Source organism: Exophiala viscosa, assembly GCF_022695815.1.
Source record: "Exophiala viscosa unplaced genomic scaffold EDD37scaffold_2, whole genome shotgun sequence".
NCBI classification, from domain to species: Eukaryota; Fungi; Ascomycota; class Eurotiomycetes; order Chaetothyriales; family Herpotrichiellaceae; genus Exophiala; species Exophiala viscosa.
The window spans coordinates 1,462,500-1,477,985 of NW_026944354.1; the positions used below are offsets into that span (position 1 = coordinate 1,462,500).

The 15,486-nt window shown below is 50.6% G+C and overlaps 6 protein-coding genes across 6 annotated transcripts; 4 read left to right on the forward strand and 2 right to left on the reverse strand.

The window, feature by feature from the left end:
• Positions 1 to 371: 371 nt before the first annotated feature.
• Positions 372 to 1,170, forward strand: EDD37DRAFT_605925 (uncharacterized protein; the record flags this gene model as incomplete). Its single annotated transcript, XM_062814841.1, has 2 exons — positions 372 to 803; positions 850 to 1,170. The coding sequence occupies 2 exons, from the start codon at positions 372 to 374 to the stop codon at positions 1,168 to 1,170; spliced, it is 753 nt and encodes a 250-aa protein (XP_062672985.1).
• A 344-nt stretch (positions 1,171 to 1,514) lies between these two features.
• On the forward strand, positions 1,515 to 2,637 carry EDD37DRAFT_250278 (Calycin-like protein). The gene has a single exon (XM_062810671.1). The coding sequence runs from the start codon at positions 1,860 to 1,862 to the stop codon at positions 2,379 to 2,381; it is 522 nt and encodes a 173-aa protein (XP_062672986.1). The 5' UTR covers positions 1,515 to 1,859; the 3' UTR covers positions 2,382 to 2,637.
• Positions 2,638 to 3,350: 713 nt separating this feature from the next.
• Positions 3,351 to 5,737, forward strand: EDD37DRAFT_250017 (malate synthase, glyoxysomal). The gene is made up of 5 exons (XM_062810668.1): positions 3,351 to 3,640; positions 3,692 to 3,983; positions 4,049 to 4,634; positions 4,700 to 5,323; positions 5,378 to 5,737. Exons 1-5 carry the CDS (start codon positions 3,572 to 3,574, stop codon positions 5,433 to 5,435), a joined length of 1,629 nt encoding a protein of 542 aa, XP_062672987.1. The 5' UTR covers positions 3,351 to 3,571; the 3' UTR covers positions 5,436 to 5,737.
• A 332-nt stretch (positions 5,738 to 6,069) lies between these two features.
• Positions 6,070 to 6,702, reverse strand: EDD37DRAFT_605928 (RF-1 domain-containing protein; the record flags this gene model as incomplete). Its single annotated transcript, XM_062814842.1, has 1 exon — positions 6,070 to 6,702. One exon carries the CDS (start codon positions 6,700 to 6,702, stop codon positions 6,070 to 6,072), a length of 633 nt encoding a protein of 210 aa, XP_062672988.1.
• A 52-nt stretch (positions 6,703 to 6,754) lies between these two features.
• Positions 6,755 to 10,265, reverse strand: EDD37DRAFT_574337 (CAS/CSE protein). The gene is made up of 2 exons (XM_062814383.1): positions 9,940 to 10,265; positions 6,755 to 9,887 (listed from the first exon to the last, which is right to left on the reverse strand). The coding sequence occupies exons 1-2, from the start codon at positions 10,004 to 10,006 to the stop codon at positions 7,072 to 7,074; spliced, it is 2,883 nt and encodes a 960-aa protein (XP_062672989.1). The 5' UTR covers positions 10,007 to 10,265; the 3' UTR covers positions 6,755 to 7,071.
• A 252-nt stretch (positions 10,266 to 10,517) lies between these two features.
• EDD37DRAFT_250034 (tuberous sclerosis 2) lies at positions 10,518 to 15,458 on the forward strand. Its single transcript, XM_062810669.1, has one exon. The coding sequence runs from the start codon at positions 10,969 to 10,971 to the stop codon at positions 15,241 to 15,243; it is 4,275 nt and encodes a 1,424-aa protein (XP_062672990.1). The 5' UTR covers positions 10,518 to 10,968; the 3' UTR covers positions 15,244 to 15,458.
• The last annotated feature ends 28 nt before the right edge of the window (positions 15,459 to 15,486 follow it).

Sequence of the window (15,486 nt, forward strand, 5' to 3'; positions counted from 1 at the left end):
GATGTTATAAGCTGATGGCGAACAAGGCTGAGGATGTAACCTTCGAATGCAGGTACGCTGTCGACGATGGGAAGTTTCATGCATGAGATGTCCAATTCGACTCCAGGATACCGGCTCAAGACCAAATCTGTTGCGGGAGTCTTGTTTGGCAGAGTCACACAAAATGATCTGGAAGCTGCGCAATCCCGGTCTCAGAAAAATTGATTTCATCGACAACACCATCTTGACAATTTCTCTGCATATTTGAATCGTCGCTCGCCCTCGATACAGCACTTTGCTACTTTCTTCTCCAGCAGGTTCTGTTTTCTTTGCCAGTTCGACACCTCACTTGTTTCGTCTGTGTTCAGACTCTCAATCATACTGACTCCGCCATGATGCAGCTACTCAATCTTTTTGCCGTTTATTACCTGTTCGGAGCTGCCCGCGCCTCACCTCGTCCACAGGGAGGTGCGTTGTGCACTGGAGTCCCCTACGGCTATGGGTATGGCGGAGGCTGCGGTTTCAGCAACACCACAGCGGCAGTCTCGCCTGCAAGCACGAATTCGACCTCGACCTCGACCTCGATCTCGACATCGAAAACGTCCAGCTCCATCGCTACCGCAGTCGGTCCCATCACCAGTCCAACATCGCCCATCACCGTGGTCTCTGCCAGAAGCGGTTCTCCTATTCACTTCCTCCGAATGAATGCTCGCGGCTTGCGCTTCTGGCTTGGAGGGGACACTCTTTCATACTGCCCGGAGGAAGTGGAACAGATCGACGCATGCCCTCCTGGAAACGAAACGGTCTTTGGTCTCTGCAGCATGGTAAGTCAATCTATCTGCAATGAACAATCCATTAACCTCATCACAGGCTGTGCTTGTCCCTGGCGGTCAATCGATATACATGACTCCCACGGGTGAAATAGCCTATACCCAGGCACATTCGACTTTCATGCCCGCTGGATCTGTGACATGTCCGTTCACCTACATCAAAGCTGCGCAAGCACCGTTCGGACTGTTGAGTACCTTGTCCGGTGGGTTCATGGCATGTCCTACCGATGGAAATACTTGGCAGGTCTTTGCAAGCCTGCAGAATGCCACTGTTCCGCAAGGCAATGTGTCGCAGTGTTTGGGATTTGATGCACTTGCTATCGATTCCACTGAGACTTATGCTGCCTGGGAGTACACTTGAGGTGCTCAGGGGTGATTGATTGACACTATGTTGAGCGAGGGAGACGCGATCTGAAGAGATGGTCCACGAGACGGGCAAGCGAGGTAGACGTTGGTTCCATGTTGGCCTTCATCATTCAATTCTAGTAGACTGCATCTGAGTTGTATTGACGTCAACTCTTTCACATCCCTAGTTAAGTAACGCATTGTGATGTTTGCAAGACGCTTCCCGTTGAGATAAATCCGGCTTCGTACTGCAGTAAACTTTAGCTATGATCATCAGCTAACTGACGCATTGGGCGTCACGGCAGCGCCTAGAGGCCCACCAACCTCGGCATCGGCGGTACTCGATCCGATGTGCTCGAAGCCAAAGAATTCGGCCAACAGAATCGGCATTGGACGAATTGAAGAAGACGACTCCAGTGCTGAAGCTTCATAAGGCTGACTTGCTATAAGAGCCGTGATGTTTTCCCGCTTGGAACCTCGGTGCAAACGGAATTGCCCTGGCAGCGACCGATACTTTCCAGTGTGCTTGGATACGCTCCACTGTCTCGTCATACTCTCGTGACAGTACGACTGGTAAAAATGCCTCTCTCCTCTCGGACTCGCACATGCAGCCATCTTTATGAAGGGAGTCAGCTCCTCCCACTGAGGATCTAGCAGAGCACTGCCAGCCCAAAGTTGAGTATCATTCCCATCCGCGCTAGTACAATGTCATTTCACACCAGCACACCACTCGATCCGACATTCGATGTCGACATGAAAGACCGTCATCTCATCTACGACTACAACGCTCAGGATGCCCAAGGTAACCCGGAGAAATGGCGCTACGAGATATGGTTCTTCAGCTCCGACAGAGTGGTCTACGCTATCCATGGGGGTCCTATGGCCGGGAGAATCAACTACCAGACATGTACGTTCCAGTGCATACGACCGGGCGAACTTTGGCAGTGTTCTTGGCTCGAAGAGACCGGCACTATCGTCTCGCTGGTATACGACATCAAGCAGCAGACTTTGACGACGTTGATCGCATTTTCAAAAGGTCACTGGGACAATCCCGAGGCAGCGCATGGTGACAAGAGAGATCCGAAGGCGTTTGACAGATGGAGGAAACTTGCAACCATCGGCAAGCAGACTGATAGATACATGCTGAGTGAGCAGGCCAAGATAGTTGAGGATTTTAGGGGAAAGGGAGACTTGGAGCCTATCGAGCAGGATGCAGTGACTCTGTGAAGGAAGTCAACCATCCTAGACGACCTGGGAAACGTACCGTCCACTCTGCAGCGAAACCAGTGACTGAATCACCACGCTGGGACGCCACAACAGACATTGCGCCATGTCAAACAAGGACAAGTTGATAGAGAGGAGAACAATCAAGTCCCTCTCAAGCGAGTCTATCCACGCAGATGGTGATCTCCTCCCGGTATCGAAGTAAGGAAAAAGAAACACGTCGTACCAGAGCTCACCAGGTTTTCCACATTACATCGGCCCGCAAGAAACCGCCCTGTAAAATCGGCCATATCTGCAGGCTAGGTTCCGAGAGGTCTGTCAAGAATGACAAGTCGTGAAGTCTGTGGTCTTGACTGAAGTTCCAGGAGCATTGTTGGGCTGATGATCTGGATGTGTTTCATTTCGTTCGTCAGAAAGTGCCTTTGCCTACTTTGTCGTCCAAATCTTCAAAGCAAACATAGGCACATCTATCGATACAAGATACGTTGATATAAGAGGGGCTCCGTGGTGTTGTTAATGTATCATTCCACGTGTTATCGCAGCATGACTACCCTTAACTTACTACTGTGGACAGAAAAGAGACGCCCGGAAGGACTCGGAAGTGGGTCGGGAAAAGTCGCTGAGTGGTTCCTGCCGCGAATTGGTGGTGGTTTAATTTTGAGCCTCGGCTTCTTCGATTTTGCTTCTGCCACCATTTACAATCGCCCACATTCCCATACGCACAAGCAGTTATTGCAGTCATCAACATGAAGAAACAATGTAATTGTAGGTGTCTCCTCATGGCGTCAGAGGATGGAGTCAATGAACACAAGAAAGAACTGCCGACGATGATTACATTCGTATATCCGGAAGAATGGGAATCCCTCTGCCTTCATGTCGATCGGTTCCGTTACCCCACACGACATTGAAAGCATGATGAGAATGATCCGTGACCCCGGAGGTCCCTCGTCTCATGCTTTTAACTGGTCGACAGCGACGTTCAGCTCCATGATTGGATCCGCAAGTCTCGAATCTGAGAAGGCCGCCGGCGTTGCGACCGCGGCTGTTCACATGTGCTATGCCTTTTTCATCTTTTTGTCCCTTTCTGACGTATATCAACGACTCCTCCCCTCCATACTGCTCTCCTTCGATCCTCGTTAATCGCTGAACCATTTCCTGCTCACGTTCCTGACCCGATAACATCGAAATTCATCATGGCCACCATTGAACAGATCAACGAGGGCGTTGAGATCAACGGCCCAATCAAGGAGGAATACCGCAAGGTCCGATCTTCCATATCTATCTTACATTTGACAAACAATAATGGTGTCTAGGTCCTCACCCCTGAAGCCACTGCATTCCTTGCTCTCCTCCACAGAACCTTCAACAACACTCGCAAAGAGCTCTTGCAGAAACGAGTGGTCCGACAACAAGAACTCGACCGAGGTGTCTTGCCAGACTTTCTCCCAGAAACAAAGCACATCCGTGAAAACGATGCCTGGACTGGAGCGCCGCCTGCGCCAGGCCTTATCGACCGCAGACTCGAAATTACCGGCCCTACAGACAGGAAGATGGTTGTGAATGCACTAAACAGCAATGTGTGGACATACATGGCCGACTTTGAAGGTAAGGACGGACGTCAAGACTATTTGCGGACAGTACACAGCAGACTGACACCATTTCGTTGTTAGACGCCCAGGCCCCTACCTGGGACAACCAGGTCTCCGGACAGGTGAACCTTTACGATGCCATCCGCAAGCAAATCGACTTCAAGCAAGGAGAGAAGGACTACAAACTCCGCACAGACCGTGTGCTGCCAACACTCATCGCCCGGTCCCGAGGCTGGCATTTGGAAGAGAAGCATTTTACTGTCGACGGCGAGCCGATCTCTGGGTCGTTGTTCGACTTTGGTCTCTACTTCTTCCACAACGCCTTCGAGCTGGTCAAGCGGGGTACTGGTCCCTACTTTTACCTGCCCAAGATGGAATCTCACCTCGAGGCGAGACTGTGGAACGACGTCTTCAACCTCTCGCAAGACTACATCGGCATGCGCCGGGGTACCATCCGGGGCACTGTCCTGATTGAAACCATTCTGGCAGCTTTTGAAATGGACGAGATCATCTACGAGTTGCGCGATCATTCCGCCGGGCTCAACTGCGGTCGCTGGGACTACATCTTCTCCGTGATCAAGAAGTTCCGACAAAACCCAGACTTTGTCCTTCCCGACCGCTCCGCCGTCACCATGACATCGCCGTTCATGTCGGCGTACGTTCAGCTGTAAGTCCAACACAAGCTAATTTTTATTTGCGTCCTATCATGACATTAACAATTTCTTAAAATAGATTGATACACACGTGCCATCGTCGTAGGGTTCATGCCATGGGTGGTATGGCCGCTCAGATCCCCATCAAGAATGACCCAGAGGCCAACGAGAAGGCTATGGACGGCGTACGAAAGGACAAGCTCCGTGAAGTGTTAGCAGGTCATGATGGAACTTGGGTAGCCCATCCCGCTTTGGCCCCAATAGCCGCGGAAGTCTTCAACAAGCACATGCCAACGCCAAATCAACTGTTCAAGCGCCGTGACGACGTCTCTGTGGCCCAAAAGGATCTCCTGAACATGAATGTGCCGGGAGGTGTGACCGAAGACGGCATTCGCAAGAATCTGAACATTGGTCTAGGTTATATGGAAGGCTGGCTCCGAGGTGTCGGATGTGTGCCCATTAACTTCCTCATGGAGGATGCTGCGACGGCCGAGGTCTCGCGGTCCCAGCTGTGGCAGTGGTGCAAACACCAGACTAAGCTTGAAGGCGGCCAGACGTTTGACAAGCAGTACGCTCTTAAACTTCTGCATGAGCAGGCCGACGAGTTGGCCAGTAAGGCTCCCAAAGGCAACAAGTACCAGCTCGCTGCGAAGTATTTCGAAGGACAAGTCACTGGTGAGGACTATGCGGATTTCTTGACGAGGTATGTGTTTCCCATCTCTGCTGTCTTTGCGTTTGCTGACATTCATCCTTCTAGTCTGCTATATGATGAAATCACCACTGTGGGATCATCGCGGCCCGTGGCTAAGTTGTGAATCAAAAAGTGTCTGAAATGAAAAGGAGTCGCCATGATATGATGAGCTCGCAGTGTATACAAGTACAAATCTGATACAGAATATGCCTGAATTTCTTTTGAGGCATGTGTATGCTGTTTGGTATGATGCACTTGTTCAGCTTCTACACACGGCTCAGACCTATAAGATGGCCTGATCCAGACATCTTTGAGAGTCCCCGTGGTTACGTATTCAACGAGTATACTAGTACTCTTGGTCCTGATGGTATCCTCAGTCGGTTTGAATTCTAGACTCTTCCTGGACCTCCACTGAACGCCAATGCTGAGCCTGGAGACCGGACGGAGATAGATCAATGGTACCAGCGAGGATCTATCCTGACCGCTTTGCCCTGAATTTGATTCAAAGGGACAACTCAGATGCCGCGGTCGCTTAGATGCTGCTTCAGAAAACATCGGAGCAAGTGGAGGACGCAAGTGCAAGCTGGCGACGAGAGAGTCCGAGACGTCGCCGATTGAAAGGCGGTTTTGTACCCGGCAATCCCAGCATCGTCTCAGAACAGCATCCGCAAGAGCAGAGCTTCCCTCTAGATGCCACTCAGTATTAGCAAGGACCGATTTCATGGTCCATGCATCCTATTCATCGGATGATCACACTCTCATCCATTCGTCGTGCCTGTCTGCGTTGCATCAGTCACACTCGTAGATCCCTCCTTCTTGCTCTCCAGTCCAGACCCATTCCGACCTTCCAGCCCATCTACCAGATCCTCGTCCCCATCATCTTCCTCTGCCTCATCCCCATCGTCCTTTCCGTCTTTGTTTCCCTCCTCCGCAAGAGCCTTATACTTCCGTCTCCTCTTCTTCTCAGCACTCAATTTCTTCTTCCTCGCCCGATCATGAACCTTCGCCGCCCTCGACTCGCCGCCCTTTTCTAGCAACTCAACTTTCTCCGCGAGAATCCGTTTTGCGATCTTGAAGTTCTCGCTCTTACTCCGCGTGCGTTGACTCTTGACCACGATCCCCGTCGCGAGATGTGTAACTTGTGCAGCGCTGTTGGTCTTGTTGATCTTCTGGCCTCCTGGGCCGGAACCCTTGACGAAGGTGTGTTTTATCTCGTCGTCGGATACGGATGGACGGGGAGGGAGTTGTACGGGTTTCTTGCGTGCAGAGGGTGTTGTTGAGAAGCTGGCTGCGGGGCCGCGGACGGCCACGGCCACCGCCGTACTGGGATAATGTTTAACTAGGCATGTCGAAAGTGGTGTACGCTTCAAGGCCTGCCGGACGAGAAGCATGCCTACATTGCAGGTTCCCGAAATATGGTAGGTGGAAGTGGTCATTTAATCACAGTTCCGACTGTACATCAACCGTTCGTTATTGGAGAAAGATTTTGGAGCACTCCGCACGTCCCAGCGCAGCCTTGCCCAGCCTTGCACCACGGAATGTGCCAACCTGCCTCGCTACAACTTCCCGACTACGAGGCGGTAGTACAGCAGAGACGCGACAATTTTCGAGCAAAGTGATAGATTCTTTTCTCTATCGCCTCAGATAGAGCATGGCTATCACTTTTGGATGAACTTTTCGATCTGCTCCCACTCACCCTCTTGGTAGGCATTTAGCTCTAGCAACTGGAAATCAAAAGACAGCGGCGCTTCTAAGCTGCCCTACAGCGCCATGTAGGCGCCCAGAACTTTCTTCGCGTCGTTGCTCAAGCTCTCCGTCACCACCTTGCCTATACGCCCTCCGTGCCTCTGATCAGCCGCCGAGAGATAGTGACCCACCCACTTTCTAAGATCCGTCACCTCCGGGTATGGATCAGGAGCAGGTCGACGCACAGTATTAAGTTGCGTGAAACCAACACCAAAGCTGCTATCTTCAACGTCAAGCTCGGCAACATCGTCGTTCGCTTTCGGTGGAAGAGGAGGATCTTCGAGCAGTTTGAGTAACGCGTTACATGTCAATGGCCAGCCTTTCGGGTAGCGGTCGACAAAAGCTTGAGAATCTGCCAGTGTCTTGGTCAAGGATATGGCGGCGACTTTTCGATCCAGTGGACGAGCCAATTCCTGCGTCTTGGGCAGAATTATGCCCAAGTACAGTTGGCGGAAGATGTCGTTCTGGACTCGATCTGTGGCTGCCACAAAGAAATCAGCCCCGAGACCCTTGTCGTCACGGGCCGCAATGAAATGGTAGAATCGGACAAATCGAAGTTGAAATCCCTGTGACTGCTTGTTCTGCAGTCGGGTGAGCATGATGTTGAGAATATGTATCCAGTATTGCTCGAGTGCAGAAGATGGGAAAGTGCTGATGACTGTCTCGAGCAGGTCGAAAGCATAACCTTCGTAGATTTTTGTCGACACCAGTTTCTGGAAGATGCCTAGGACGCCTTCAACTTGATTGCCGGCGATCAGTTCGTCAGCCGCTCTGGGGACAAGTGCCGTGAGCAGCCGCACCAAAGCGGGTATATTACCACGCTGTTCCCATAGCTGAGGACCGAGTATTGGTCCAATCAGAGGCTTGTACTGTGCAGGTAGTGGTTTGGTAGGTTCAGCCTCCAACAACGCCGCCAACAACTGAAACACGTACGGGATGAATTCCTCGACACCGTTCGACAGGATAGCCGCAAACGGGTTGAAGAGCACAGACCCTAGAGCCTCTGACTGTGATGCCGGTGTGAATCGGACAAGAGCTCCGATGCTTTCGAAGTGGTAGTAGTAGAACTTGGGATTGCTCGGATTGGCGGCTATAATGTTCGTTATCGTCGTAAGATGCTGAACAACGCTTTCGGCAACGGTAGCAACGCCGTCTCGAAGGACAATCAACACCCTCATGATGCAGCGCATCACGAATTCGTTTTCTTGTACCTTTTCTGGTGCGCTATCCTTCTCGACTAGGCTGAATAGGTGTTCCAGCAAGTTACTAGCCAGCGGCGCAATATGTGATGGGTCGATAACTGGTTTTCCACTCTCATCTGTCATGGCTAACACCCTCTCGACCCCAACAGCTGCATACGTGTAGACACAGTAATTCGAGTTCCCGAGATGGTTGACAAGAAGTGGCATGACGGACTGCCACTGTTCCTTGGTGATGATGCTTCGGAAAACGTACAGGAACTTGATGGCATCAACTTTGATCAGCGCTTGAGCATTATCATCCTGAAGGTCGCCTGCGAGGTGCTTCGAGAAGAAGTCACCAATGTCGACCAAGCTGTTTGTTTTGGTGACACCATGAGTGGACGTGGTAGCGCCCTTGGCTGCTGTAGCATAGAACAAGCTCACTGCCGTGTCTTTCGATCTCCAATTCTCTTGTGGGTTGGCTGAAAAGTCTTGTAGGCACTTTTGGACGTACGACATCGCAATTTGAGTGACAGACTGCTCGAATTGGTCACTCAGTTGCCGTAGAAAATCCCCTGCCGCTCGTCTCCTCGTCTCGCTGTCTGAACCTTCAAGATCTCGTCTAATAAACTCAATCGGCTCGTCTTCGAACATTTCAACATCTGAATCCCGTAATGCCACATTAGGAACAACCACCTTTTCTATTATCTGGGTCTGAATGTTCGCGTCGGCAAAGGTTTGTGCTTGTTTGTTGATTCCTCCGATCGAGGTGAGAAATAGCAGCGCTTTGCTGACCAGCGTGTCATTTTTGGGCTCAGGCCCTGTGGTCGTCAAAAGATGCCAGGAGCTCTCCACAAAGCCTCCGACATGCTTCGAGAAGTCGTCATAATATTTGCCGATGTACAATGTCAGAGCTTCAAAGATCTCAGCTTTGGTATTTTCCAGCGGGCCAGGCTCAGACTCGTCGTCGGTTTCCAGGAGGTTGTTCTTGTAGGTTAGATATTTTAGGAGTAATCCAGAAATCCCCTGTAGATTGTCTTCGAAGACTGGAGACAAATCTTGACTTGACAGGTCATAGAAAAGCTGGAGGGTCAGATTGAGTTCAGTGAAAGCATTCTGCAAAGCTTGCTTGTCATTGCTATGGCTCTCAATGTACGCATCCAGACTTTGCCACAAGGAGAGAAAGGGTTGAGCGAACTTTGAAAGGACATGATTGATCTCAGTGAAGAGTTCATCAGATCGAAACAGGGGTCGCCACCGCGCAAAAATCGAATGAGCGACCTGCAGCACACCAGCATTGACCACAGGGTCATTGGGCTTCAGTCGAGAGATGAGATCGTCGACCAGAGTATCCCATCTTTCCCAGAAATCACTGTCTGCTATTACACTGATCGCTTCACCCAGTTGTGTTTGTATGCCACGAGGCACGGATATCATCAACCCCACAATCTCGGTTTTGATCGCAGTGACATCTTGCTGGGGGAGTTTGTAGTTGCCTTCTACATCAGTCCAATTTCGTTTGATGAAGTTCTTGAAGAAGAGGGCGCTTGCGAGTCTCGTGTTGTACTGAAAGTCGCTTGAGGCAGTGATTTGCAGTAGGGAAAGGGCAAAGCCAGGCTTCTTCTCTTCGGAGCGGATCTTGAGCTCGGCTGGATATTGTTAGCAATGAACGCAGTTACATGGGTCAAGGTAAGACCGTACCTTCTTTGTTCTGCCTAGGGTCAAGACTGGCATCCAGCAGCTGAGCCAAAGGTGCTAAAGTCGCCATGTTGAGGGTTCTGCTTGGGTTGGAGTATGTCTTGGGAAATGTATCAATCGCACCGCATGATTGTAACCCGGATGAACGCTAGGAGACGGTGTATGGCTGCACGCTAAACAAAGGAAAGGGTTTTGCTTCGTCAAGATGTCGTCAAAGACATGTACGGAACAGATATCGACGGCGCAAGCTGCGGTGTGTGGTTGCAGAGATGGTGTCGACTGTCGCGCTGCAGTGATAATTTGTTTACTTGTGCAGTAATTGACTTAGCAGCGCCGAATGAATAATTGAGGTGGAGCCGCGGACATACGGTGACACATATCTCACGGCCTTTCGCTTGCAGGAGTAGCTGAAGGATCTACCGTACTGTACGGTTACCCTCGGCAATCACGTGATATTCTGTGGCGGATAACGACTGAGTTATTTGCAGTCGTAACATGATCACTTCTTCCAGGTGCCACTCATCCTTCGAATGGGTCGAGACTAACTTAATGTTATCGTCCAAAGATAAGACAGTACCTTAGACCATACCAAGTTCTTTTGAAGATTTTTTCATCCCTGGTCTAGAGTCAGATGCCTATCAAATTCCGATTCGAGGTCCGCTTATGAAAAGCCAGCATAGCCCAAAAGTTGCACTCGACAGGCGGGGTCGTTCTCGAGACTTGCGGTTTTTGCCTCGATCAACGTACTTTTGGTATATGACCCATGCCCTCTTTTGACACAGACAAACCCTCGTTCTTTCACATCAACGTACGTGAATGTCAGTCATATGTCCATCGGACCACTGACGTCTTCCTTGTGACGAAGACTTCTTGGGTAAGTCCATTTCATTGTCCCTCTTCGTTCTCACATATCTGCTTGATGTCTTATCCGCCACTATCCACCAGGATCAACTCAGGCACATACGATCTCAGATTTCAACACAACAAGTGCACCTGCTGACGTCGCCTTCTTCAGAGTAAACCTCGTGTCGTATGTCGACGGAAAATGATTCGACTCAAGAAAGGCCGTCCACCACCAACGCCGAGAGGGAGCCTAGGAGACGGTCCGTTTGGCATGTGCCAGTGTTGACGCCAAAGTCCCATAGTCCCGACGATGCCGCTCTCCAGGATCGACACACTGAGAAGGCGCCGCATGATCAACCATCACCCGACGTGAGAGATGTGCTGGACAGAGGATTTGCCCTTGGCAATTCTCCTGATGAAGCACGTTCTTGGCTAGTTGCACTCGGTGACCTCAGCCCCGGGACCGACGTCTCGCTCAGGATAGTAGGCCTCCATGATGGCAACGCTTCTTTGTTGTCGGTCCTTTGCCAGTGGATTCCTTTATGGTCGACTAGAGCCGACAAGTCAAGAAAAGACAAGACCTCGAAGTCGGCAGCCCTCAGAGATGCAAAGAACCTGGATTGGCTCCTTCGGTATATTTGTGACTATCTTGGTCTCAACTCCAGCAGCATTGATCGTGTTGAGCTGGCTCACATGGTCGACGCTATCACAACTCTATGCTTGAATGCTCGGAGGGATGCCGATATCAATGGTGGCGTCAACGTTTTCTATACCCTGCTGTGTCACTTCGATTTTCCGAAGAGTGGACTGGAGCAGACCTTGGTTGTACTGTGTGCATCAGTCGCCAATCTACAGGAACCCCCCGACCACCTCTTCGATTGCGCTAGAACCCTCGCCGCTGGGAGCCTCAGTAGAGAGGTCATAACAATTCTATTCACTTTCATACGGACTCCTACGCTGGAGAACAACAGCAAGAATCTGTCACATGCCAGAGGCGCTACACGTCTTTTACGCAACCTCATTGACGAGCAGTCTAAAGAGGGTGCTTTTGTCGTCAACTTGGGAGAATTCGTCGAAGAACTGCACATCGCAGCCAATCAGGGCATCTTCCGTTTCTGCTACGACATCTTGAGCTCTCTACATACTGTCCTCTCCAGCGAGCAACGACGGGATGAGATACCGACCATCAAATTCGGCAAGGTCATGGATATTCTACTTCTTTGCTTGGAAATGACTCCTTTCAGTGCAGGCAACATGGCGCAGTCGCCCGTAATCAGCCCCGTAGAAGATAACAAGGACCGTCATTCTGAAAAACACTACGAACGACACTATCGAGACAGGGACAACGTGGCCACAATGTTGGCTCATGATTTCCACCTGATCTGGGAATACCTGGAACCGTCTAGTCATCATGCAGTTGATGATTTCTTCCTTGAGCACCCGCGTTTTGCCGATGCACACCAACTCAGTGTTGCACTGGACTATGCCAAGGGCACCTACTTTACGGCCAAGGAGCATGAGACGAGAACACAGTATGCCCACGATCTGTACGAGCGAATTGTGCAGAATCAAGCCATACTGCCGTTTTCTCGTATTAGGGCAATAGAAGTCCTCGTACAGGCTACCGTCCAAACTCAAATGACGGTTCCAAACACCGATGGCCAAGCTGCTGAAGCTTACGTCTGGATGCTTGACAAACTCTTGCAACAAGTCGAGACCGAGCGAAACAGTCAAGTGCTAGCAGCAGTACTGAAAGCATTGGACTCCATGGTATCACAGCATGAACATGCAGCAAAGGAGCATGCCTCAATATTACGCGCTATCGAGAAGCTTACTGATGTGATTCTGGCTGCTTCTGTCCCCAGTCTCAACGATGAGTGTGCCGCCATAGCCACCAAAGTCGTCGCCACGGTATTCAGTTACAGCATTCATACGGATCCCAAAGCTGCCGTCAGAGCATTTGATGCATTGCAGCGAGTCGCCAGCTCCAATTGCAAGTTCCGTATGGCACGGCTCGTGGCGAAACGCATTCTCTTCCGTTTGCGAGCCAATGAGGCCGGCTTTGTCTTTATGACTGCAGATAGTGAGAGCCAAAACATCGCAAGCGCGCTTTTGCGCACTCGAGATTCAGCTGAACTATTCCACTACGAGGTCCCCAGCTCACAACGGCATTCGGCAAGCAGTACTAGCTTGTCGACCAAGTCGGACGGTCTCAGCGAGGCTCTTTGGCTATATCCAGATACGGAAGATGTGGACTTTCCCTTTGTCGATACGCCCGCACAATATCTCAACATTGATGCTTCCTTACATCCTCATGCCCGGGCTGAACTCGACATGGACACCTGGCTCATGAACATCATCAGGTGTCTGCAGGCGGATACAGACTGGGAGACTTACAGCTACACCATTGTACATGTTGCGGCACAGTTGAGCAACTTTGCTCTTTTCGTGTGTTCCATGGAGTCTGTCGTGAAGTTCCGGCAGGTGCTCTGTGAGCAAATCGTCAACAACACGTTTAGAGAGGCTCCCGCGTCAACTGGGTTGAAAAAATCTGATGTGGCGTTATGCATGTTTAATATCTTGGTACCTCTTATTCCATTCGCGACCATGAAGTCTGAGGCTGTACAAAAAGGCTTTGGGGACGATCTGGTCCGAACATTCCTCTCTGGACTCGGTGGCGCTTGGGAAGGTACTTCTCGTCCTTGCATTCACGCATTGTCGGTGTGCAGTCTCGAGGTACCGTCGTCTGTGGCAACCCTGTACCCCACGATCATCGACAAGATGTCGAAGAACATGACACAAGCTCACCTCACTTCACATATCTTGGAGTTTCTGATACACATCGCGTTGCTCCCTGAAATGCATTCCAACCTCAACCCAGATGAGATTCAGATGATCTTCGGAATCTGCATTCAATTTCTGGAGAAGACTAGAGAACAGCATCAGTCATCACTCACCTCACCTTCCGGGAGACTTAATCCAATATCGAGGCATAGTGGTATGAACTTTCGACGGCCACCCTACCGAGCTGCCATGCTGACTGACATCGGTCTGCCTCAGTACGCTGCAGCATTGGCCTACCATATCATGATTTTCTGGTTCCTCTCGCTACGACTCGAAAACAGAGCCAAATATGTCTCCTGGATCGTTGCCAGATTGGTGTGGAAAAATGGCCGGGGTGAAGAGACGATCGACGAGCAGAGTCAGGTGCTCATCGATATGATGCAGAGAACTGCTTTTTCAGATCTTGGTGAGACTTCACCACAATCAGACTTTGCAGGGCCCGAGGATGGCCCAGTATCATCATCTTCCTGGATAGTTGGCTTGAGCGTCATAACGGCGCAGACTGCAGGCCATACCGGCAAAACCCAAATCATCAAGCGTCAAGCTTCCGGTACGACTTATGCGCGATATCAGCAGTTGACGACACGGTTACCTACCCATCATGCGCCGAGCCATACGGAGATTCGACACCAGGAGGCGAGTACCGAAATTTTACCTTCCCATATTATCCTTCAAATGGTCGCGAGTGCAGCCACGATCAGTGCTGGAGACCAGCCAGTCCCCCTGCCTGAAGAAGATTATGTGAAACGAGCACTCGAATTATTTGATCGAATTCCGACCGTCTCCAGTCACAAGTTCGGAGTGCTTTTCATTGGCGATGGGCAAACTAGCGAGGCAGAGTACCTTGCGAACACAAGTGGAAGTCCCGATTTCGACAGATTTCTGGAAGGCCTGGGTTACGTGGTGTCCCTACAGCCGCCTCTTCATTACAATCCTCAAGGTCTGGAATACCCCCGAGATGGCGAGAGCACAATAGCCTGGCGAAACCGTGTGGATGAGATCGTCTATTTCGTACCAACCATGATGCCGACTGATGTGGAGGAAGATCCACAATATATCACCAAAAAGTCGCATGTTGGAAACTGTCATGTGAACATCATATTCAACCGATCTGGAGATCCATGGAGCTTCGACTATTTCCAATCCCAGCTCAACTATGTCAACATTGTGATTAGACCTGCCTGCCAATGTGGCCATACGCCAGATGCAAAGTCGATTCCTGGATTCTACTGGGTTCAGGTCATTACCAGGGAGGGCTTCCCAAACATGTCGCCTGCAGCGGAGCCGAAAATTGTCTCGGCTGCTCAATTAGGCCCATTCGTGCGGGCTATAGCGTTGAACGCGTCCATGTTCTCCTCATGTTGGAACTCCAAAGACATTGATTCGGAATTCCCAAGTACATGGCGAGCAAGACTACAACAGATCAAGAGATTGAGGGAGCGGGTGACGAGTAAAGCGGCTGATAAGCAGGTGCCGGCTCCTACATCGGCAACAGCGAGCAGTAACGGACCAAATGCCTCGGCTGGTCGAAGGACACCGGTTCCTCGAGACGACGCAGGGGGACCTCGCAAAGATGTGTCCCTTGCTTCTCAACTGGATTTCAGTTCATGGACTATGTAGGCACGGTTATATCTTGGTCTCATATTCGAAATGGAGATGGCCAGAACTCGGACGACAGAACAAAACGGTAGCATGGTGTTGGGGGATATGATGGACACCGGAATGGTCAAAAGTTTTTGTTTTTAGGGGGACGGAATATGTCAACACCTCTCGACTACGAATAATGTGTATAGCAAAAGTTTGAATCAATTGATGCTATAAATGCTTCTCGCTAGGCAACGCTGTACTAAGTATATGGTACAG